General features: G+C 41.3%; 1 protein-coding gene across 1 annotated transcript; it reads right to left on the bottom strand.

Moving 5' to 3' along the window:
- Window positions 1–4,780: 4,780 nt before the first annotated feature.
- LOC145800309 (receptor kinase-like protein Xa21) lies at window positions 4,781–5,179 on the bottom strand. The gene has a single exon (XM_082889964.1). It carries the CDS (start codon window positions 5,177–5,179, stop codon window positions 4,781–4,783), a length of 399 nt encoding a protein of 132 aa, XP_082746090.1.
- Window positions 5,180–26,666: the final 21,487 nt, after the last annotated feature.

Raw genomic sequence — 26,666 nt, 5'->3', positions numbered from 1 at the left:
AGTAGGTCAAAAAAGTAGCAAAAACATGCTGAGATCAAGTCACAAAATAGTAGAAAAACATGCTCACATGTTAGGCTATCTACTTATGCAAACAAGACACAAGGAGGGGAGGCCAACCCCTCTTATTTTGGACCTCAAAACATGGTTTTTGTCACTGAAAAACCTCTGAGTTTCAGTGGTAAAAAGGCCCAAAAAGTTGATTTGAAGGTGATGAGAAATGATGCAAAAAGCTTAACAAGCTAAAGAGCAAAAAGGGGGAGACAACCCCCTAACTCACAAAGGCTCAAACCACCACTTTTAGGACTGAAAAATAGAACTTTTTACATGCGAAAATCAACCTTGAAATGGTGGAAAAAGATGGCAAAGCAAGTATGAAAACAAGCTTAAAGGGAGAGAGTTATACCTCTTAAAGCACAACACAATTTCAGGCACAAATTTGAGCTTAAAACACCTTCTAAAGCTCAAAGGAGGCTTCAAGAAAGCTTCAAGCACCTCAGCCCAAAGATGAACCACTTTGGTCAAGGATGTATAGGCTAAAGTTTGATGTATGTAAGCTTCTAAGCACAAAAACTCTAGAGAGAGAGAAATTTTGAGAGAGAGGATTGTAGGGAGAGAGGCTCCCAAAATATATCTGTAACGCCCTCAAAATAACAACATTAAACCCATCAATAAAGATATGCATTGATATGTAAAAGTTCCACATTCTTCCATTTATCAGAGTTCCATTACAAAAGTATTACATGTTAACAACAAAAGCAAATGCCCTATGGGCTTACACCTTTCCAAGTTAACACTTGGTTACAACAAAAGAGTACTAACTCGTTTACACATTAAGCCCTTGGCTTGAATTTACATGTAATACATCAAAAAGTGAAACGACAAAAGTATGTCCGCCTCTAGCCTCCCAAGCTATGTCCTTGGAGGTGGCATGCTACCTGTACCTGAAAATGATATTCCCATATAGGGTGAGCCACAGTCCAGTAGAAATACACTAAACCAACCATGAACAATGACTAAAAGATTAGCAATTGATAGATGGCCAACACTGATACATTCACATAAATCACATATTTATGTCATACGACTTATGAGTCCAAGTTACCTTTCATTTTCCCTTTTTCAACAGATAGGCACATAAGCTCTATCCACATTCTCAACAGATATGTATGAAAACTATATCCCACATTCACAGATAAGCATATAACCTATATCCACATTCTCAACAGATATGTATAACGACAATATCCCACATTCACAGATAAGCATATAAGCTGTATCCATACTTCACAAAGATAAGCATATGAGCTCTATCTTCACTTCTCTAGACAAGCATATGAGCTGTATCTACGGAGTTCATCCCCTATCTTCTCCCAACACTATCCGGTTTAGAGGTACATCCCCCATCTTCCCCTAAACCGCGGAGTACATCCCCCATCTCCTCCTCTACACATAACGTATACAAACACATTGGTTCTATATACAATCACTCAATACATACAGTTAATGTATTCTATCAACCGTCAAATTCTATGACACATTCCATTGATTAGTTTCCGTTTGCCTAATCATCATGCATTGTCTACAACAATCACGACTATCCTCCACCGATAGCCCAAAGCAATTATTTCTAAATAGAAAATAAATGTACAAATGGATATTCAATCAACATTTCATTCCGGTGAGTGATAAATAATTCAACTACACCCTTTACCCCTTTGCATTCCCAATCTCAACAATCTCATTTCATTTCCTCATTTCTCACAATTAATTATCCCAATTAATCAAACAATGTAATTAGGTCATTTCCATAATTAACATTTCAACCCTTAGGTCCCATTTTCATCAATGATTCAACATTTATTCAATTTCTCTATGCCAAACATGCATCTAGGTTTATTATGAATAAAACCCCAACTTTTGTAAAATAACACAAAAGCCCCAAACTTTCACCAAATTACCAAACCAACCCCAACATCTCAAAATACTAAAATTTAAAGACAAAATCCATAGAGAGGAGTAGGATATCCCTACCTCGAAGTTTGAGCCAAAAAGGAGATGAAGACTCGAAGATCAACGTGCTCCAAATCCAAACTTTTTCAGATTAAGTCAAAGCTCTCAACGCCCTCTATCTTTTTAACAAAGGCCCTAGGCTAGATTCACACTCTAGGGAGATCAAATCTTAGAGAGAGTGTAAGTTTAGAGAGAGAGAGTCTCGGATCTAGGGTTTGAAAGAAAAAGAAAGTGAAAAACTGATGTTCAAAAACGCTACTGTCCGTTGATATAAAACACGCTCGCTCGAGCGAAGACTTTGTCGCTCGAGCGACCAGACACAGAAAACTCTCGCTCGAGCCAAGAAGTTCTCGCTCGAGCCAAAAACTCAAAAGTGCGCTCGAGCGAAAGAATGCTCGCTCGAGCTAACAACTCAAACCCTCAGGTCTGCAACCAGAAGCACGCTCGAGCGACAGACTTCTCGCTCGAGCGAAGAACAAACCAGACCGCTCGAGCGAAGAAAACTCGCTCGAGCCAAGAAATGAAACTCTCAGGTCCAGAACCAGACGCAATCACTCGCTCGAGCGAAGCCACTCTGGCTCGATCCACCAGACACGAACTTAACTCTCGTTCGAGCGACCAACTCCTCGCTCGAGCGATGGTCCAAAAATCTGGGCAGCAACACTAGGCTCCCAAACACAACCAACCTGTAACAAACCTGCCGAACACATCCTATAACTCAATATACAAAGTAAAGAGGATGCAAACAAGATAATAAACAACTACCAACATCCACGGACACATGTCCGGATCACTGTACAACAAGGGTAAACCCAGGATCGCTATAATATCACTCCTAAATTGTTCTAACCTTAAAAAAAATAGAGAAGGCTCTCTATAGATAGAAGAATGCAAGCCTTGGTCGAAAATATCCCAAAAGGGACAACTGTAACAGCTGCAACAAAAATATCTGCAAAAATCTGACTTTTTCCATCAATGGCCGGCAAGCCATCACTGATAGTCGGCACATGTCCATTCTTGGCCGGAAAGGGTCGCTCTTGGATGGCAAGGGGCCAGCAAAGGCCATTCATGGCCGGCGCATGACTAGAAACCTCCACCTCTGGTTGGCTAGAAAAATCTACTTTTTGGGCCCAACTTCAAATGGACATATCTCCTTCATATGAACTCCTTTGCAAGTCATTCTTGACCCTAAATTGAAGCCCTAGGCGTCGTCTTTACAATGGTGGAAGCCTCACATCAAAATTCCAAGTTTGCAAGAAGTTATGCCTCTTTTAGTGAAAACTGCTCAGTTTCGGTCCTACCTGGATTCATGCCTAACTTCTCCTCAGCTAGTTTTCTTCCTTCCTCTCCTCTTTTCTTCAACCCCAAACACCTAAATAAGGTGTTTTGAAAGATTTTTCAGAAATTTCACCTCTCTTTCATTCATTTTCACTTTTCCTTGCTCGGTTTACTGAAAAATGCAACTTTTAACGAAATGCGAGCCTCGAAACATCGTAGAAACTTCTTTAAAAAATGTTTTGAAAGAGAGGGTTTTAAGGTCTAAAATCTTTGGTCAAAATAGTTTTGGTCCACAACTGGGGTGTAAGGTTGGGATTTGACTCTCTCTCATTGCCGAAGAAATTGATCCTTTGCACTGTACATCTTTCATCACCAAGTAAACAATTAGTGGCGCCCAAGTCTTAAGGGCGGTCAAAAATGGGGTGTCTACATTACCCCAACCTAGCTTATGGTAAGGAAACTTTTGTAGCACTTTTGGTTCATTGTTTAACTACTGTAATGCCTTCTTTTGATGAATGAAAAGTTCATTTCGCCTTTAAATTGTGCAAAGCCTTTCAATTGTTGCTTACTTTAACTTTAGCTTGTTGATTGCTATTATGTGGCTTGTCTCCAATCTTGTGGCTCATCAACTTAACTAATATTGTGTTTGCTTGTCTTTACAAACCTTTTAAGCATTATTGGCGGGTTAGTGAAGAGAGTTAACTAGCGCCGCACACACTTGCATATCTTTGTCAAGGCTTCCGCATTGCCCGTGTGTGACACACGACCAAGTCTCCAGAATTGAACATTTTTAGAGCAAATTGAACTGCTTGTCCTTCTCAACTGTGGTAAGAACTTGAGGGAAGAGAAGACATAAGATTGAGACATGGGTTTGTTGAAATTTTGATCATTCATTGTTATTTGTTAAGTTTGTTCTGTTTTGGCTGTTTTTGATCAACTGGTATGAGAATTGAATATCTAAAAACGTGTTTCTGGTAAAACTAAAGAGAGATGGTTACTTCAGGGGAAATTTTTTACACTTCATAGAGCTTTTACAGTTTCTACAATTTGAATGGCAGATTTGAATATTTGTGTTTGACGAGTGATTAATTATTCAGCATAGTGATAGTACTCAAAGCAAAACCAAAATGATATATTAATTAATTAATCAGACAAGAAAGGAAAACCAAAAGCTTATTTATTACACAAAAATGGAACACAAAGTTTCACAAAAAAACAAAACAAAAACAAAAGGGTGTGCCCAACATGTGAGCTCCACCTTCTGTGGAATTTTCTGTATTTCATTTCTAGGCAACTAATATAATTTAAACGGAAAATTTAAATGATGGTTGTGCTAGAAACACATAAAGTTCTGAACACAGTATACATCAATGTAAGATAAAAAAAATATTCACATCTCATATGTGTCACATTTGTATATTCTGTATTTGACACTTTCTATATTCTTAGACTTTTCCTTGAAACTACATAACACCAAAAGAGAGTACCTGAATTACCCCTTTGAAGCAATTTGCACATTGCTTGAAATCCTTCTTCCAAGTAGCATGTCCTTAACTAAATGTAGTGCCTTAGCTGCATCGACGATGGTCATTTGGTCTCGTGGGGATTCCACAGAGCACGCAACTCCAATCCTAATTATCAAAATTAAGCACTCAAGGAATTTTCCCCTCCCCATTTCTCTCCTAGAATTTTTTCTAGCTGTTTCCTCCTCTTCTACCATTGATACAAGTTTCTCATCAACAATCTCTATCACTCTTTTTGGAAGAGCTAACTTAGCTAACTTGAGAAGGGTCAAGCCATCTTTAAACATGCCATCAGTGGGTCTTTTTCCTGTGAACAATTCTAATAAGAGGATTCCATAGCTATATACATCACCACCAGTGGACACCATGCTTCCTGTGCCATATTCTGCAATACACGCATACTACATTTTATGTTCACTCTTATACATTATTTTGATGAAAAATATTTTCCACGGTAAATGTTTTACATGGAGTTGATTGACCTTCAAAGTAATGTGCTAGAACTAGTGGTTCTATATGAAGTATGCGTACTTCGAAAAACATGCCGTATACATACCGGATAGTTATTGACATTAGTACTTTGTATGATACTTCTGCATACGTATCGGGTACACAAAACACGTACCCAAATTTTTTCTTTTTAATTTTTGACGTATCTAGACATACTTAGTATATATGCAAGCCGTACTGTACCTCAGTTGAAACAATATTTTCTTTTACTGCAGAAATAAAACTCTTTTCTCCTTTCACTAGATTTTTTTTAATTTCTTTTGGCAAAAAGTTAGCACTTAAAATGCAAAGAAAAGTAAAATGTGTGGTTTAAATTGGTTATAAGTGTGGTCAAAATTGATTACATGTGTGGTTGGTTCCGCCCGTAATAAATTTTTTCTATCTTTCTTTATCTTTCAAAATTTATTCAAATTCAAAATCAAAATTTATTCGTTATAGGTCACAGATTATTTTTTATATATGCTTTGTATCTTTTTCTTATGTGTACATAGCATTTATTTTCCTTCTCTTAGAAAGGTATACCTATAATGATTATAAGGAAAAATTACGAAATGACAAAAAGTATAAGGAAAAATTAATGTGTTTTGTATTCCTTGTTAGTGTGATCTTATCATACTTAAAATGATTATGACACACACATGTACATACAATACTTGCATACTCACGAAAACTCCAATGTCAAATTACTGAACTAGAAAGTCATATATGATGATTTCAAGGGGTGACCACTCTTCGAACATTAGTCACTTAGAAAAAAAATAATAATAATAATAAATAATTGAAAGTAAAGCACTTGTGTGAATGACGGATGAGTAAGGAGAAATTATTCAGTAGGTCTAGTACACTAAATCATTATGTTGATGCAACGTGTTAAATTAATAAAATTTTAAACGTATTGTAGTTATTTTTTAAATTAATAACACATTGACAAAAATTTTAAAATTCCTCCATGTACTATTTTTATTAATTGGACACACTAATAATTTGATATGCTGAACCCATGAAATAACTTCTCAAGAGCGGGAGTCTAGTCTTTCAATTCGTCCCCCATGGCCGGGCTAGAGCCTCGAGATTTTTCTGCCTTAAATCTTTTCTCTCCAAAGTATTATTTGAAGGACAAATTTACAATAGATGTATAGTATGCACTAAATGTGTGACTAAAGATTGTACTACCTCATAAAAATTTATATGAAATATGGCTCATTTGTTTTTATTCCAGGTACCTTTGATATTCATTAATAAAGTTTTATTTTTGTTGATAAAAATAATATTAATAAAAATCATAATCAAGTTATAACTCAAAACTATTTTGAAATATAATACACACAATTTCTTTTATAATTTTGACCACTCTGAAAGATAGCAACACAAATTTGCATGGTAATCACATTACTTTAAGGCATAACTAACACTATTTACTTAGTACACAACCAATAACAAAGTTATATGACCCAAAATAATGATAAAATTTTGATCAAAAACCAAGACCACGACCATAACCACGACTATTTTGATACATATCTAACTCTATCATCTCATAACCAACATCACTATGCAAAAAAAAAAAAAAAAAACCCAATGTGGCTCAATATCCAAATTATAACCAAAATCACTTTGGAAAATAACTGACACTACTTTCTTTATAGGTGTACATTTTTTTTAATAAATAAATACATAAATAAAAATAGATATTGCTTAACTTTAAAAAAAAAAAAATCCTACTTGGTTACAATTCTACCAAAACTATTGCCTAAATTTAAAAAATTCAAAAGTTAAACTTGATGATTGTAAATTTTAAAGCACATTTAATGTCTTACTAATGACAGCTTTAAGGTTGTAAATTAAGGTTGTAAATAAATACCACATAATGTCAAAAAATTTACAATATCAATACATATTTTATATGTTTTAAAACACTATTATATATTTGTACACATTTCAATATACTTTTTACACATTTTTCAACACTAACGTCACCCTAACAACTATTTTTAGCATTTCCCAACTTTTGGTGTCATTTGGCAATTGGGTTAGGTTAGATTCTTGGCTAAATTAGTTATAAAAAGACAAAATAAGTTGAAAATTAATAAGATAAAATATTATATTCAAATCATAATTATTTCACATTTTCTCTTATAAAAGTTAAAAAAGTCAACCCAAACAAACTTTTTAACCTGAACTAAAAAAATCAACTCAACTTCTCAAACGAAGCCATTAGTTGATTCTTCTACTGTTAAAACAGTTTAAAAATTTTGAAAGCTTCTAACTACAACTTTATCCAAACTCACTACAACATTTTCTTAGTTTAGTGACATTTGAAAGTGCCACAAAACTATTCTTCTAATGACATTTTTTGGTCTTGTGACATTTTGAACAAGTGCCACTTCTATCGGTGTCACGGTAGATACGAGTACCACGGTAGATACTTGCAAGTGCCACTGCACCATCATGGCTGAAAACTTTCAATGACATTTTAATGTCATGATAGATATTATTTGTGGCACTATCAAGCGCCATTAAAAAACGAGTTAGTGACACTTGTAAGTGTCATTACACCATCAAGACTAAAACCTTTTAATGACACTTTAATGTCATGGTAGGCACTATTCGTGACGCTATCAAGTGCCATTCTTCGTTGTAGAACAATTTGATCCGCTCTTGCGGAGACTCGAACCGCCAACCTTCCACACCATAAACCTTATACACTACACTCTTCCCACTACACCTCTATAGCACCACATGATTATATATGCAACATATATTATTTATATAGTACATACATCCATATTAATATAAAAGTATATGTATAAACATAATTATTTTATTGAACATAATTTATGTAAAATAAACTATTTACTACCAAAATAAAAAAAGACCACTTTTGGCGACTAAAAATATTTTTTAGTCGCCAATTCTATACTTTGGCTACTAATTATTTTTTAGTTGCTAAAAAACTTAACTATTGTCAACCAAAATCGGATTTGGTCGCCGAAGATGCACTTTCAGCTACCAAAACTTAACTGAGGCTCACTCATGTTGGTGTAAGCCCATTTGCCATTTCTATGCCATATCATTGTCTCGGTTTGCGTGCCTGTGTGCACGCATTTCGAGGCACTCCATTTTTATCCGACGGCATTCGATGTGAGTGTGGCTGAGGCTCACTCATGTTGGTATAAGCCCATTTGTCATTTCCATGTCATTTCATCATATTTTATCATTGCCTCGGTTTGCGTGCCCGTGTGCACGCATTTCGAGGCACCTCATTTTTTATCCGACGGCATCCTATGTGAGTGTGGCTGAGGCTCACTCATGTTGGTATAAGCCCATTTGTCATTTCCATGTCATTTCATCGCATTTTTGCATTGCCTCGGTTTGCGTGCCCGTGTGCACGCATTTCGAGGCACCTCATTTTTATCCGCCGGCTTCTTATGTGAGAGTGGCTGAGGCTCTCTCATGTTGGTATAAGCCTATTTATCATTTCCATGACATTACATAACATTTTACCATTGCCTCGGTTTGCGTGCCCGTGTGCACGCATTTCGAGGCATCTCATTTTCATTTCATAACATTTTACCATTGCCTCGGTTTGCGTGCCCGTGTGCACGCATTTCGAGGCATCTCATTTTCATTTCATAACATTTTGCCATTGCCTCGGTTTGCGTGCCCGCGTGCACGTATTTCGACACACATATCATTTTCTCGGTTCGCGTGCCCGTGTGCACGCATTTCGAGGCATCTCATTTTCATAGCATTGTGTATGTTAGGATTATATCTTAGTTGCAATTCATGCGTATCATGCATATTGCATCGTGTTCGGAATAGGAGTTAGCCTGGGCACGGGAAACGAGGTACATTTCGTACTCCGAGTGACGGAATGTGTCTCAATTCCCCAGTCACCGACACTCCGGATTATCCATGATGGAGTTAGGTTTTAGCTGTAGTTTCATGTGCATTCATCCTATATTGAGTTGTGCATTTCGACTCCTCGGCCATCATGCCTCGGTATGCGTGATTGGTGGCACGAGGATCGAGACATGCATATATCTGTGCAGATACATTGCTATGCCCCTTTCCTGCTCTCTGTTGCAGCAAAACAAAGAATCAACAACCTTTTGGGGCTTGGCACGCATTTCAAGAACAGGTGTAAACAGAGGCTAATTGGGGCATTCCGGTGGATTTCCGCGCAAGACAACCCGGACATGCATCATCCATCAGAAGCAAGGCGGTCCCCTGGCTTGCACGCCAGTTTTATTTGCTTTCTTAGTTAATTCATTAATTAATTAGAATTTTGTAATATTTTGGACTGTAATATTCTTTTATTCGGGACTGTAATATTGGGACTGTATATTTATTCGGACCCTCTGCGCGAGGGCCACAACTGTAATAAGTGTGCGTGAGTGTGTTGTATGTCTTCCAACCCCACGTCTTTCTCCCTTTTATTTATCTGCTTATGATGGTTAGATTAGGGCATATTTAAATTAGCATACAGTATGACAGCATGTTTGCATCATTCATCTGTATTGCATGCACCGGGCTCGGCGCATCATACTAATTGCATTGTAATTTCAATTCCAAACTGAATACCTGATAGTTGTAGCATTTCATATACCATCTTAGAATAGCCGAGCCTGCTATAGTTGCATTTTGCATGTGTGGCATTAGGCATTTCTGTATACTTAGGATCATGCATGATTTCTAATGTAGTTTTTGTTTTGGCTTGGAGTACTCGGTAAGTTCTATGCTTTAGCATCCTTGCATGCGTGTGAGTGACTGCCATGATAGCATGCTTACCATGAGGCTAATTGCTTATGTGATATAACTGCCTGAATGCCTGTGGGTGAAGGTTGGGTTATTTGGATTGGAATAAATCATCAAATGTGAGTTTTAAGCCCACTAGATAGTGGCAAAACCATCTTTCTAAGCCCACTTGCGGGTGGCAAAATCTGCATTTTAAGCCTACCTGCGGGTAGCAAACCATTTTCAAAAAGGCGAACATGAAATGTTTTGTTCCAATTCAGGTGACCCGGTCTATACTTATATGCTGTGAGCATCACATAGTAACCTAGGCTAATAACCGGAATAAGGACACACAAAGTTTTCAAAAATTGATATCATGGTTAGTAGAGGCCGGTCTATGACCGGGCGAGCGGGGGTGCTCACGAAGTGACCTTCCCCAATCGTACCCAAGTTCCCGAGCCGAGGCAACTTTGGTGATGACGGACACGTGGCCTTTTGGCACCGAGTCAGGGTTTCCTAAATTTCCCAAAATAAAATATTTAGGTGGCGACTCTGTATCTGGCAAAGCAGTCCATGTTTGGCACTACTATTTCAAAAATCTGTTTTCTCAAAACGATTTGCCGGATTTGGACTCTTTGGTTCAGACTTAGAACCGTGACTGCAAAAGTCGAGTCCGAGCTGTAGCGAGGTCCCCCGCGGGCTTGTTACAGTTTCTGGCGACTCTGCTGGGGATTTAGAGAACTTGACTCGAACTCATGATATCTGTTTTTGACTACACTTGTGTGTTTCTTTGCATTGCATTTGCATTGGTGCGCCTAGGACACCGTGTTTGCCATCTGCTATTCCTGAACGGTTTGCCGGAGGCTTGTCTTGTCAAGGCATGACCATAAGGCTGACCGGTTGTGGGCTCTGCCAGTATGGGAACACAAACCCCGGTTTCGCCGGGGCACCCTCTTTGACCATTCGACCTAGTGCATATTCGGATCTATAGTGACCATTCCAAACTAGGATAGGTTGCTTACCCGTTTATAGGTTGTTTGAAGCCGCTGCGTGCGTAGTGAAACCCTAGCTCCTGACAAAATAGGACAGGGAAACCCTACCCCAACATAGGGGTGTTTTGGCTCTCACTTGTCTGCTATGTGCTTTAGAGTGCGTCTCTACAGGAATGCATGTGTCAGTTTGCAAGTCTGGGCATCAGGCCTGCGAGCATTACCATCAGTATCTGAGAATCAGTTTTACCTGAGGGTATCAGTTTGCAAGGGCGAAAATTTGGGCAGAATTCAGTGGAGGGCACACTCATTCAACTATGCTCGTAACTATTCAGATGGAATCAGGCTGAGATGCTGTCTGTTTTTCTCTTTTGCTAGGTAGTCTTGGAACTATAGCTTCAGAAGGCTCCGATATCCCCCGAGGTTCATCGAACTTGTGCTGATAGACTTTGCTAGGTCAGAAATTCAGTTCAAGGGCAATCAGTGTTCCTCCACCAGAGGCAAGGGATAGATACCAATCAGTCAGATGGAACGGCAGAACACATCAGGGATAGAGGCCATAATGCGCCAGATGCAAGAAAGTATGAAACTCATGCAGCAGGACGCTGCCCGTCAGGAGGAGTTTTCCAAACAGCAGGCCGCAATCATGACCCAACAGGCCGAACTGATTACTAGACTGCAACAGCAGAATGAGGCATCTGCTTCACAACAAATCCCTCCTCCGGCAGGGGCTCCATTACCTGAGCAGACACCTGCTGTTCGGAACGCTCCTCCAAACATCCAGAATACTGTGCCGACTATCCAGAACCAGCAAGAGGGCACAAGTCTTCCAACGGGGCCAGCTCCGCCCCCGCTTCCACCACAACTGTCCAAGGCCCATACACCCAATCACCCGGACTCTCCATTCGAGGTCGAGGTTGATAATACAGCTCTGAAATTAAGCAAACTGGAGAAGCTCTTCAAAAAATCCCAAGGGGCCAAGGCTATGCCGGATATCGGAGACGGATATACCGAGGAGGCCGTAACACTCCCTGATAGGTTCAAAATGCCACAAATCGACCGCTTTGACGGGACCGGCGACCCCATGGTCCATATTCGACTGTTTGCAGACGTCTTGCGGCCGATGGGCCTAACACGACCACAGAAGCTCTCACTATTCGGCCGAACCCTGTCGGGTGTGGCCTCCCATTGGTACGCAAGATTACAAGATGAAGTGAAGAAGAATTGGGATGAGATGGCTGAGGCCTTTGTCACACAATATTCATACAACACTCAAATCGAGATCACAACTCGTGATCTCGAAACGACAAGGCAAGAGCCCAAGGAATCTTTCTCGGACTTTGTGATCCGGTGGAGGGCGAAGGCCTCGATGATGACTCTAAGGCCTACTGATAAGGATCAAATTCGGATGATTGTGCGCAATCTCCAGCCTAAGTTAATGCAGAGAATGATTGTAATCCCCTTTCCCACTTTCTCAGATTTACACGATATGGGGGTACAAATCGAAGATGCAATGAGGCAGGGTCTGTTTGACCAGGATAAGGAGCAGCCCAGGAGGGCGTTTTCCCGCAGTTCGAATGCGACCACTAGTGGTGATGCAACTGCAAGATCTTCTGATGTGGGCATGGTGGCTACCACCGTATCAAAAAAAGCCACCCCATTCACCGGTACGTCCGGAAGTAGCTCACAAGCGGCCAAATATCCACCCCAAGCTAAGAAGGTTTTCACCCCACTTTATATGCCTTTGTCAAAGGCTCTTGGGGTTTTGATCAAGAAAGGGCATCTGAAGCCCCTGGAGCCGCAACCATTACCAAAGAACCTCCCCCTCTCGCACAATCCAGCCGACTACTGTGCCTTCCATCAGCGAGCCGGCCATGACACTGACATGTGCTTTCGTCTCCGCCACGAAATACAAGATCTGATCGACAACGGGGTCATCCCTGCACCAGGTCCTACAAAGTCTATCGGCACTTGATCAGTGAACTTATGGTGGGATAATGAGATGTGATCGAGGGATGAACCACCTGCAGGCGGCACTCAGATTACTCCGGATGTGGCGTATGGCACGCACTGTTTTGAACATTTTGCAAATACTAGTTTTTGTGCTTTCTGACTTGGGTATTGAGTCAGTCTTGTCGTTTTGTTTTGGGTCTGTCTTGTTGTATCGAGTCAATCCTGTTGTATAGAAGTCGGGTGATTCCGGGGGATGTTACCTCGGGCGTCACCATTTTGTTTTGTGCTTGTCTTTTCGTTTTGTTTTGAGTCTGTTTCTGCCAGGGAGCCAGTAACACCAGCAGATTTGATTGAAACAGCAGTGTTTTTTCATGCTTTGTGCTTGCTCCTGCTTTGTGCCAATTGTGCCAGAAAGATTTAAATGAAACAGCAGTAATTTTTGCACTTCTGTGTTCGCTGCTGCCGTGTGCTAGGTGTGATGGAATCTGAATGAAATGGCAGTGCATTCCACCTGCTCTCTTGTGCCCCAGAATCATTGCATCGACCTAAGTTTTTCAAAACTCTTTTTGAACATTGCAGTAAAAACGAAGAGGAAGGAATTCCTCGGGATTTGCAAAACTTTGATCATTTGAGAGAAAGAGAGGCATGCTAAGCCCTTAATGAATGAAATCATGCTTGTTAGCGTGAGTACTGAGAAGGACCCTGGCTTGATCCAGACTGGTTTCACACTACCTTCAGCGCGAGCGATTTGTCGCTTTCTTAAAAACTTTCAAAAACAAAATGTTTTGCGCGGTCTTGCGAAGACCTGTGTGGAATCGCTCTTGAGATTGTGCAGCCTAGGATCGCTCTCAGCCTCGAGACTCAACCCCTTCGCTTCCAAACCTTGAACTTGAAATCAGAAGGTTCGACGGTCAACTACGATGTGAGGCCTGTGTGGCTAGATTTGAAGCAGCCCTCGAACAAGAGGCACCAAAGTCAGGTCAAGAAGATCAGATCTCATCAGAAGAAGCTTACAAAGCAAAGCAGCAGCCATTCTCCTGGATTCAGATGACTCCAGGATCTCAAAACCATTTGGCATGGACTTGTTATACTTTTACCCTTGAGAGGCTCGCTGGGCCGAAAACCCGGAAGGGCGACCCAGGCAAAAGTTAGAGCAAGAGAAAAATACAAAAAAAGAAGAAGCAAAAAATGCAAAAAGAAAAAAAAGAACAAAAAAGAAAGATGCAAAGAAAAGAACGAAAAAAATCAAAAAAGGAAAAAGAATTGAAAAGAAGAACAAAGCTCGCAAGGTCGAAAACCCGCAACGGGCGCCTTGGCAAAAGTTAGAGCCTAAAAAGGAGAGGTTAATACCCGAGCATACCTTAACCCCGAACTACGTAAGGCTTGATTCCCATCTTTGGGATACGTAGGCAACTTCATTCTGAAGTCCAGCCGTAAAACACTTCAAAACTCAATCATGTCCATGTAATGGTTCTGATAATCTTTGCCTTCTCTATATCTGAGAGTCTGGTTGCGTTCGTCGCTCTGAGGACTGACTACAATACACTACGGTGCCATTCAGACAAGGAGCAACTTTCCGTTGCCATTCAATGCACCACGGTGTCATTCAAACATGGGGCAACTTTCCGTTGCCATTCAATGCGCTGCGGTGCTATCCAAACAAGGGGCAACTTTCCGTTCCCATTCAGAACGCCGCGGTGCCATTTCAAACAAGGGGCATCATTCCGTTGCCATGCAGTGTCCTTCAGACAAGGGGCAATTTTCCATTGCCATGGATCCGGGGTTGCGCATCTCAAGAGTAGGTCCCATGCTCGTTGAGCAGTGGTCGTTTACGAAAATAGTTTTTGAGAATTTTTACTGAGGTTGACTAATCTTCTCGAAAAGTATTCCATTTTCAAAACTGGACCATTCCTTGGACCCAAAAAAGGAAAACTCTCAGTGCTCACTGCCTAACTTGCATGATTTTAAATCAGAAAATTGAACAAGTATGTTAATCTAACTCTCATTTTGGTCAAAATTTTTTTAGGAGAAAACTAAAACTAAAATGGTCAAAATGATGAACTACTGGCACAGTTGAGTTAGGTTTCCTGCCTTTTCCCCACTGCCAACATACTTGCCAGAAGGGCACTCTACCCGCCAAAAAAGGGGATAACCGAAGTTAACAACAAATGGCTGAAAATTCTCTCATCCTCCAAGCAGCGAGGTATCAAGCCGAGTGCGAAGCACGAATTGGAATGGATCGAGATGCTCCATTCCCTCATCCGGCGCATCGACAGATGTCACCGAAGGAAATAGCCGCAAGCTGATTATGTTGGGCATGAGCCCGCAATTTCCTGTTCATCCATCAACCACCCAGGGGAGGGATGAAAGATGAGAGATTGAAGAATAGAGAGATGTGTGATGAGAGAAAAAGTGAGAAAAGGGCTTTTTCAGAAAAACAAAGCTTGAGGGCCGAGTGATGTGAGGATTACAAATGAGAGAGGGTGGGGAACACTACCCGGTGAAACAGGCTCCCTGTGCACGTCTGAGTGTCGTGTCTTTTTGTTTTATCTCGATTCTTGTTTTGAGTCGTTTCGAGTGTTACTCGATGTGTCTAGGTTGTGTGCCTTTTATTTCCTTGTTGCGTCGTTTTGCTGCGTTCAGTCATAGGCTCAATACTTGGTCGAAAGCTCATCTCTGAATTTCAAAAACAAAATCGTTTTGTGCTCCGAGTGCCATGCCATTCTCCACATTTGTGCAAAACAAGATTTGTTTTTTCATAAAACCGCAGGGTTCAACCCAGGTCATGCGAGAACAGTAGAACTAGGACCTATTTGAAGCTATATGGGTTCCAGACTACAAAGCAAAAGCAAAAGCAAAAGAGGAAATGTCGGGTATCTGAGTTTGTTTCAACTTCAGTAAGTTCCGAGACTACATCCCGTGTGTGCCTCTTCAAGTCTTGCCAAGGCTCCGAAGTATGAGTGTGCCTCTACCTCAAGCTCAAGATCAAGTCTGCTTCAAGCCAAAATGGTAATCAGAAGTGCTCTCCCTGAGTACCATTCCCCGCCAGAGGCATCTTGGCCGTGTTCGCAATGAGTTCCTAGGAGACCAACTGCGACGGTGGAAACTAGAGTTCGAATGGCCGATGCCTAGAACGTAAAGGTTCGGGATTTCCGAGACCAAAGTCTGGTTTAAATACCCAGAGGCATGCCCTCGGCTTGAAATCTGTATGGCAGCCCCATAGATTGAGATAGCATGTGAATGCGCCTCGATTCTGGATACTGAATCAACCTAGCCTGTCACCCCGTTGGAGAATAGGGAAAGTTGTGAACATGGCCAGGAAGGAAAGGTAGTAACTGCGGTTTGGAAGTACAATCAAGAAAGTGCAAGGAGAACCCACTCTTTTTAGTTCAAAATGTTTCTGCGGAATTTTCAACTCATATCTTCGATGTGTGGCTCATCGTCAGTCGGCATGCACGAGGTGTATCCTTTTTGGAATATATCGTGACCCCTCCGAGAGGTAAATCGGAGGTTGCGTTTGGAATTTGGTCTACTTAAGGCTTGTATTCCCTTATTCGGTATTTTTGTTTCAAACGGGTGTTGTTACGCGCGTTCCACTGGCATTGTTGTGCTCATTCGTTGCATTGTTATGCACATCTATCTAGCATTGTTATGCTCATTCATTGCATTGTTATGCACATCTATCTAGCATTGTTATGCTCATTCCTTGTATTGTTATGCGCATCTATCTAGCATTGTTATGATCATTCGTTGCATTGTTATGCACATCTATCTAGCATTGTTATGCTCATTGCTTGCATTGTTATGCACATCTTCTAGCATTGTTATGCTCATTACTTGCATTGTTATGTACACTTCACCTGCATCATTATGCACCTTTTCACTTACAATTCTCATCTTTCCTCTCTTGCATGTGATATGCTGAGAGGTTTTCTCTTGCGTGTGATACGCTGAGAAATTTATCTTTTCTCTCTTGCATGTGATATGCTGAGCAGTTTTCTCTTGCGTGTGATACGCTGAGAAATTTATCTTTTCTCTCTTGCATGTGATATGCTGAGCAGTTTTCTCTTGCGTGTGATACGCTGAGAAATTTATCTTTTCTCTCTTGCATGTGATATGCTGAGCAGTTTTCTCTTGCGTGTGATACGCTGAGAAATTTATCTTTTCTCTCTTGCATATGATATGCTGAGAAGTTTTCTCTTGCGTGTGATACGCTGAGAAACTTATCTTTTCTCTCTTGCATGTGATATGCTGAGAGGTTTTCTCTTGCGTGTGATACGCTGAGAAACTTATCTTTTCTCTCTTGCATGTGATGTGCTGAGCAGTTTTCTCTTGCGTGTGATACGCTGAGAAATCTCCCTTTTCTCTCTTGCATGTGATATGCTGAGCAGTTTTCTCTTGCGTGTGATACGCTGAGGAATTTGCCTTTCTTCTCTTACGTGTGATACGCTGAGAAGTTTACCTTCCCTCTTTTGCGTATAATATGCTGAAAGGTTTACCTTCTTCCTCTCCTATGTGTGATACGCAGAGAGATGTTGTGTGTTAGACTCTGGGTATTCTCGGTAGTCGATTTTAGCCTTCTCCACGTGAGACGCAGTGAGAATTGCATAATTTTCTTACATCCTTCTGCATGAAATGTAGTTAGATTTGTATTCGCTTGCTTAAAACTGCTGCATGGTATGCTTCATTACAGCTCTCTTTGCATAATCATAAGTTATGATCAGCTGCTTGCATATCATTTGCATTTTGCCCCCTGCCTGCGGGCATGCCTGCGGGCACATCTCTGTTTATCCTGTATGTTTGTCTAAGTCTTCGGCCTTGTCAAAAATGGGTCGTCTCTGGGCTTTGACATTCACTCCCGTCACTTGTGACTTCTGAGTTCTGTCAAAGAGGGGCAACTGTAGACACCCCATTTTTGACCGACCTTAAGACTCAGACGTCACCGATTGAGCACTTGGTGATGTTGCATAGTGTGCTCGTTCAGAAGTTTTAGAGTCGCGGCCGTGAGCCCTGCCTCCGGACTTCCGAACCTTCTTCTGTGCCTTGTCTCGGTTTGCGAACCAGACTCGGTTTTCTCTGTTTCTTTTCCTGAGGGGAGGGAGAGGTCCCGTAGACTATCTCTCAATGCCCGTAGGCTACATTTGGTGGCCGTAGGCCATTTTTCCCATTTCGGAGCCCGGTTTCCGGTTTTCGGAGCCGTCAGGCCGTGTGCCTCGGTTCGGGACCGCCTAACCATCTCCGTTTGCTCTGATTTTTGGCATACATCTTATTTGCTCCCTTTTGAGGGACACTGGGGTCTGAGAAACCCACTTCGTGGCCGAACGCCACTTTCGGTGTTTAACGGGCAGTTTCCGGGGTCCCGAACTGCGTGTTTTGGCCCCCGAACATTCGTTTCGCATCGGTTTTCGTTCATTTTTGGCAGGTACCTCTGTTTTATCACCAGGAAGGTCACTGGAGGGTGGGAGGCTAGTAATTGTTGCAGCAACCAGTTATCTCTCCTCCGGAGCCTCCCGGCGCCCGTTTTTCCAACTTCCGGGCTAATGTTGAACACCCTAGGGGTAGTGTTGCCAACTTTCAACCACATAACTGTGATCTACACACCTGGGAGGCCACTAAAAAGTGGTGGCCGGCCATTAATTCAATTTGACCCTTTTGAACCCCTCCTTCCGGGCTAATGTTGAACACCTTGGAGCCATTTTCTTCAAACCCAAACCACATATTTGTGATGTACACACATGGGAGGCCACTAAAAAGTGGTGGCCGGCCATTAATTCAACTTGACCCTTTTGACCCCTAGCTGGCCGGCTAGGGGGGGTGGCTGGCCGGCTAGGGGGTGTGGCTGGCCGGCCACCTGCAGAAAAAGTGATAGGCCGGCCGTGTTCCTTGCACTGTGCACTTTACAGCTGTGGGGCAATATCCCCCAGATATTTTCTGTGTCCGGGGGATATTTTGTGGGGGAGTTTTACCCTCCTTCTCCCCCACCTTTTACACCCCCTTTTGGCCCTTTTAACCAGCTGATGGCCTCCTCTACAATGGTTAGAAAAATTGCTCTTCAAGCTTCCATAGCCAACTCCATCTTCTTCCTCCTCAATTCCTCAAAAAACCCTAAGTCACTAACCATCATTCCTTCTACACCACCAAGCTCTACCACCACCATCTCATTTCCAGCAATAAGGAAAGATTCTTGAAGGCTAAAGAGGCTGCAAATCCATCCAAGAAGCAACAAAAGTTCGAATCTTCAAGGGTAAGTTACACTTTTACCCTTTTGACCCTTTTTCTTGATCTATTTCTAAGCCCCACTTCTTTTTGGTTTCAAGCTCCGACCCTAACTGAAAAGGGCCATATTTTGAGCTCATCTTCACTTCTCATTAAGGGCTCAACCCTGTTTGAGCCCTCCATAATATACTTGCTTCATTGATCATCTTGTATGTCATGATTTTGCATGCTATTTTTGACCCATGAGCAATTTATTTTCGAGCATGTTGTAAACTGATATAAGGCTTATTTTGAGCCCCTCTTCAACATTGGAGAAGGGCTCAACATTGTTTGGTGTCTCTATGTGTCACTTGTAGTTATATCCCTTATTTGGCCCCATTTTTGCATAAATTGGTAGCCCTCTTTGCTTCTGTTTTTGGACCTTGGTCCGAACTGAAAGTGGCCTTGTTTTGGCCTATACTTCATGTTTCATTCACATTTTTTTCCTGTTTGGTGATTATTTTGTATACTTCATGTTTTAGCACCTTTTGAGCCTCATTTTGCATCATATTTTTAGCATGTTTGTATACTGATTTGAGATCTGCCATATACTGTAAATATTCATATTTTTGGTCCCTCTTCAGTGTTGTAGAAGGAAATTTTTCAGTTTGGGTTTTGCTTATACCACTTGCTTCATTACCCCTCTTTTGGCCCCTTTTCTTGCATGCTATTTTTCCCTTACCTATGCTTGCTGTTTGGCCATGTTTATAACTGTGAAAGTGCATTTTTTGGGACTGTCTAGCTTCTGTCTTTGCATTGCATGTCCATATTGTGCATGTTTGGCATAGCTATAGGCCATTTCGGGTGCCTAAATTCGCATTTCGGGACAATTCCATGCATTTCATGTCATTTCGCCTCATTTCGGGACTGTTTTCCCCCATATTTTAATGCTGGAATTCCATTAGCATGCTTGCATATCATTTTTGCCATATTTCATTGCATTTTGGCATTGCCTCGGTTTGCGTGCCCGTGTGCACGCATTTCGAGGCACCTCATTTTTATCCGACGGCATCCTATATGAGTGTGGCTGAGGCTCACTCATGTTGGTGTAATCCCATTTTTCATTTCCATGACATTTGCATCGCCTCAGTTTGCGTGCCCGTGTGCACGCATTTCGAGGCACCTCATTTTCATCCATCGGCATCTTATGTGAGTGCGGCTGAGGCTCTCTCATGTTAGTATAAGTCCATATTGCATTCTATATGCCATTTCCATGCCATTGCATTGCGTATGTCATCGCCTCGGTTTACGTGCCCGTGTGCACGCATTTCGAGGCACTCCATTTTTATCCGACGGCATCCTATGTGAGTGTGGCTGAGGCTCACTCATGTTGGTGTAAGCCCATTTGCCATTTCCATGCCATATCATTGCCTCGATTTGCGTGCCTGTGTGCACGCATTTCGAGGCACTCCATTTTTATCCGACGGCATTCGATGTGAGTGTGGCTGAGGCTCACTCATGTTGGTATAAGCCCATTTGTCATTTCCATGTCATTTCATCATATTTTATCATTGCCTCGGTTTGCGTGCCCGTGTGCACGCATTTCGAGGCACCTCATTTTTTATCCGACGACATCCTATGTGAGTGTGGCTGAGGCTCACTCATGTTGGTATAAGCCCATTTGTCATTTCCATGTCATTTCATCGCATTTTTGCATTGCCTCAGTTTGCGTGCCCGTGTGCACGCATTTCGAGGCACCTCATTTTTATCCGCCGGCTTCTTATGTGAGAGTGGCTGAGGCTCTCTCATGTTGGTATAAGCCTATTTGTCATTTCCATGACATTACATAACATTTTACCATTGCCTCGGTTTGCGTGCCCGTGTGCACGCATTTCGAGGCTTCTCATTTTCATTTCATAACATTTTACCATTGCCTCGGTTTGCGTGCCCGTGTGCACGCATTTCGAGGCATCTCATTTTCATTTCATAACATTTTGCCATCGCCTCGGTTTGCGTACCCGCATGCACGCATTTCGAGACACATATCATCGCCTCGGTTTGCGTGCCCGCGTGCACGTATTTCGACACACATATCATTTTCTCGGTTCGCGTGCCCGTGTGCACGCATTTCGAGGCATCTCATTTTCATAGCATTGTGTATGTTAGGATTATATCTTAGTTGCAATTCATGCGTATCATGCATATTGCATCGTGTTCGGAATAGGAGTTAGCCTGGGCACGGGAAACGAGGTACATTTCGTACTCCGAGTGACGGAATGTGTCTCAATTCCCCAGTCACCGACACTCCGGATTATCCATGATGGAGTTAGGTTTTAGCTGTAGTTTCATGTGCATTCATCCTATATTGAGTTGTGCATTTCGACTCCTCGGCCATCATGCCTCGGTATGCGTGATTGGTGGCACGAGGATCGAGACATGCATATATCTGTGCAGATACATTGCTATGCCCCTTTCCTGCTCTCTGTTGCAGCAAAACAAAGAATCAACAACCTTTTGGGGCTTGGCACGCATTTCAAGAACAGGTGTAAACAGAGGCTAATTGGGGCATTCCGGTGGATTTCCGCGCAAGACAACCCGGACATGCATCATCCATCAGAAGCAAGGCGGTCCCCTGGCTTGCACGCCAGTTTTATTTGCTTTCTTAGTTAATTCATTAATTAATTAGAATTTTGTAATATTTTGGACTGTAATATTCTTTTATTCGGGACTGTAATATTGGGACTGTATATTTATTCGGACCCTCTGCGCGAGGGCCACAACTGTAATAAGTGTGCGTGAGTGTGTTGTATGTCTTCCAACCCCACGTCTTTCTCCCTTTTATTTATCTGCTTATGATGGTTAGATTAGGGCATATTTAAATTAGCATACAGTATGACAGCATGTTTGCATCATTCATCTGTATTGCATGCACCGGGCTCGGCGCATCATACTAATTGCATTGTAATTTCAATTCCAAACTGAATACCTGATAGTTGTAGCATTTCATATACCATCTTAGAATAGCCGAGCCTGCTATAGTTGCATTTTGCATGTGTGGCATTAGGCATTTCTGTATACTTAGGATCATGCATGATTTCTAATGTAGTTTTTGTTTTGGCTTGGAGTACTCGGTAAGTTCTATGCTTTAGCATCCTTGCATGCGTGTGAGTGACTGCCATGATAGCATGCTTACCATGAGGCTAATTGCTTATGTGATATAACTGCCTGAATGCCTGTGGGTGAAGGTTGGGTTATTTGGATTGGAATAAATCATCAAATGTGAGTTTTAAGCCCACTAGATAGTGGCAAAACCATCTTTCTAAGCCCACTTGCGGGTGGCAAAATCTGCATTTTAAGCCTACCTGCGGGTAGCAAACCATTTTCAAAAAGGCGAACATGAAATGTTTTGTTCCAATTCAGGTGACCCGGTCTATACTTATATGCTGTGAGCATCACATAGTGACCTAGGCTAATAACCGGAATAAGGACACACAAAGTTTTCAAAAATTGATATCATGGTTAGTAGAGGCCGGTCTATGACCGGGCGAGCGGGGGTGCTCACGAAGTGACCTTCCCCAATCGTACCCAAGTTCCCGAGCCGAGGCAACTTTGGTGATGACGGACACGTGGCCTTTTGGCACCGAGTCAGGGTTTCCTAAATTTCCCAAAATAAAATATTTAGGTGGCGACTCTGTATCTGGCAAAGCAGTCCATGTTTGGCACTACTATTTCAAAAATCTGTTTTCTCAAAACGATTTGCCGGATTTGGACTCTTTGGTTCAGACTTAGAACCGTGACTGCAAAAGTCGAGTCCGAGCTGTAGCGAGGTCCCCCGCGGGCTTGTTACACCTAATATCCAAGAAGAAGATCTGGAAGCGTAACCCTAGATTTGGAGCAACTTGAGGTTTTTATAGAAGCTGAGATCGCAAGGTCCGCTCGAGCGTGGGAATGGACGCTCGAACGGGGACTTTATATCACATGTTCCAAACTAGGGTGTACACTCAAGTGGGGAAATGGATGCTCGAGCGTAAAAACACACCTTACAGTAAATTTGCAGACAGGACAACCTACTAGAACCCAACATTCTCCGCTCAAGCGTACAAACGGCCGTTCAAGCGTATAGGCAACTTGGAATAAAAGAATTATCTTTTGAAACTTCTCTGCAAGGCACAATTCGGATTGGATTCGCATATAAAAACTCATAACCTCACTGAAATAAAAGAGCGAATAAAATTACAACTAAAAGGAGTTTTGTCAAATAGGATTGCTAAGAATAAAATCCTAACAGGGAACTTAGGTACGAGAAGAGAAGGTCATGAATTGAGCATCCCACTCGCCCGATCAAAGATCAGCCTCTACTAATCATGATGTGATTCTTATTTACATTATATGCTCTTGTTCTGATTATTAGACTAACTTTACTATGTGTTGCACACAAGTATAGACTAATTTGCAAAAATTGGAACACTCTGATTTCATGTTTGTTTGAAAATGTTTTGAATATGTACCACTTGAAAAAGTGATCTCATATGTACATTACTCAAATTATTCTAATTCAAGCAATTAGCCTTCATCCACAGGCATTCAAGAGATTTATCATTTAAGCAATTAGCCTTATGGAAAGCATGCTAGACATGGGAACAATCACACACATGCGATATGTTAAAGCACAAAAATGCTCACCTAGTACTCCGAGGCAAGCTAAAAGAAAAAAAAAAGTTAGAAAACAAGCATGCTCCTAACTAATGCAACATGGCTAAGGCAACACATGCAATAATGCAACTAATAGGCTCGGCTACTAATTATGACATGTGAATCAATTTGATAGCATGTGGTTTAAACACGTATTCAACAAAGTAATAAACGACAATGCTTTGTTAGAATGATGAACCGAGCCTTGATGCATGCAAGACAAATGGATTTAAACATGGAGAATGCTAAAAGAGACGTTATGTTCTAAAAGGGAGAAATACGTGGGGTTGGAAGACATACATACTTATTACAATTTTGGCCCTCGCACAAGAGGGTCCGAATGAATGAACTAGTTAAGCTAATTACCTAATTAACTAACTATTACAACCCAAATGAAATAAATTAATTACACTAGCTAATTAACTAATTATTACAACAACAAATTTAACTAATTATTCTAGCTAATTAATTAAGTACCTGTGGACCACCTGAACTCTCTCCGCGCCCCCCCTTTCGAAGAGGGCGCGAATTGGGTTCTAGCTACTACAGTTCAGACTCCTATCACGGTTCTGAATCTAATCTCACAAAGTGCAATGTAAGATTGATAAATCACCAAAGAGTCCAAATTCGGCAAATCGTTTTGGAAAATCGATTTGAATCAAAAAACGCTAAACATGGACTACTTTGCCAGATTTCAGAGTCGCCACCTAAATATTTTGTTTTGGAAAATTAAGGAAACCCTAACTCGTGCCTAAGGCCAACTGTCCATCATCACTAAAGTTGCCTCGGCTTGGAAACTTAGATACGAGAGGGGAAGGTCTCGAAATGAGCACCCCCGCTTTCCCGATCAAGGGATCAGCCTTTACTAAGCATGATATGTTGTTTTATAAACACATGTGTTCTTATTCCGGTTATTAGCTAATTTACTATGTGATGCTTGCAAGCATACAAGTATAGACTCAATCATGAAAATTGGAACAAATCAACTCATGTTTGCTTTTTGAAAATGGTTTGAAAGTGCTACTCGCAAGTAGGCTAAAGCGTGGATTTGCCATCCTCGGGTGGGCTTCGGCATTGGCCATTCATGGCCGGCACATGGCCAAAAAATCCCATTCATGGTCATAAACTTCCACCTCTGGTTGGACAGAAAAATCTACTTTTTGGGCCTGACTTCAAATGGGAATATCGTCTTCATCTGGACTCCTTTGCAGGTCATTCTTGAGCCTAAATTGAAGCCCTGGAAGTCTTCTTTCCAATGGTGGTAGCATCACATCAAAATTTCAAGTGTACAAAAAGTTATCCTCATTTGAGTGAAGATTGCTCAGTTTCGATCCTACCGGGATTCATGCCGAACTTCTTCTCCAACTTGTTTTCTTCTCTCCTCTCCCATTTTATTCAAATCCAAACCCCTCAACAAGGTGTTTTGAAAGGTTTTTCAAAGATTTCACCTTTCTTCCATTCATTTCCACTTTGTCCTTTGCTCAGTTTATCGAAAAGTGCAACATTTAACAAAATGCGAGCGTCGGAATATCGTAGGAACTTTTTCAAAAACTAATTTGAAAGAGAGGGTTTCAAGGTCTAAAATCTTTTGATCAAGATCATTTTGGTCCAAAAAAAGGGGTATGAAGTCGGGATTTGACTCTCTCTTTGCCAAAGAAATCAACCCTTACACTGCACAACTTTCATCACCAAGTAAATGATCAGTAGCGCCCAAGTCTTAAGGGTGGTCAAAAATGGGGTGTCTACAGTACCACACGAAACTAACTAGCTATTCTAACTAATTAATTACAAATTCGCTACTCCAAGCACAACATGCTAATATTACATTATCATTTCACGAATCCCGAGGCTCGAGGGATGGCTCATGCATGGATGTAGATTTTCACTCGATAATGCTCTCCGTTTTGCTACTAGAATACCTCTGTTGCTCAGTTAGAAAATTGCACTATTTTTCCACCTCAACCTCTGCTCTGCTCTATTAGAAAAAAGGACACTGCCTACTTGGAAAAAGTGGCCAACAACCCAGAAGTAGTGGCCGGCGACCCACTAAAAGTGGGTAGCCATCCAGTAAAAGTGGCCTGCAGGCCATTAATGTTGGTTCTTTCCTGCAGCCACAAAGAACAAGCAGAGCACAAACCAAAGTATTCTCAGGAGATGTTTATCCATCCCGCCTCTCCTTGTCATAAAGCAGCTCAAAGGAGGGGTAAGCTTGATTCGCAAGTCATCAATCGGTGTAATTTCATTGCGTGATGACTTATGAACCAAGGAGTACAATTTTGATAAATGCACAATAAAGGACTCTCAAAACCTCCTTCGTATCATGAATTGATCAAGGGAAGTGGTTGATATTGGAAACTTGAACCATTTTATGACTAACAAGTATGGAATGACTCAAGTCTCCATGTATTCAATTAACGTCCGATTGAACACCAAATTATTTTATTATCTTGGCCTATTTTATCCCATTTTTAATTACCTTTCCATTCCTTAATTCATTTAGTCCAAAAATGAAGATTAAGTCCTCTAATGGAAAGAAGTGTCAAATAAAGGGTTGTTTTAGGCATGAGAGAGATGTCATGCCATTGGTAATGAACCTCCGAAGAGATTAAACCATTAAGCACAACGACTTCAATCTCAAGCTTAAACAATCCATCGGTTGAAACAACTCTCAAAGCAAATGAAAAATCAATAAATAAGGGAGGTTGTTGAGATGCTTAGAGGTGAACACAAGTATAAACAACAAGAAATAAATGCTATCAATTGAAATAAGTTGGTGTCT

Source organism: Camellia sinensis, chromosome 10 (assembly GCF_055761805.1).
Source record: "Camellia sinensis isolate YWXY chromosome 10, ASM5576180v1, whole genome shotgun sequence".
NCBI classification, from domain to species: Eukaryota; Viridiplantae; Streptophyta; class Magnoliopsida; order Ericales; family Theaceae; genus Camellia; species Camellia sinensis.
The sequence above is the reverse complement of the archived record's forward strand: the minus strand, read 5'-3'. Positions and strand labels throughout refer to the sequence as shown.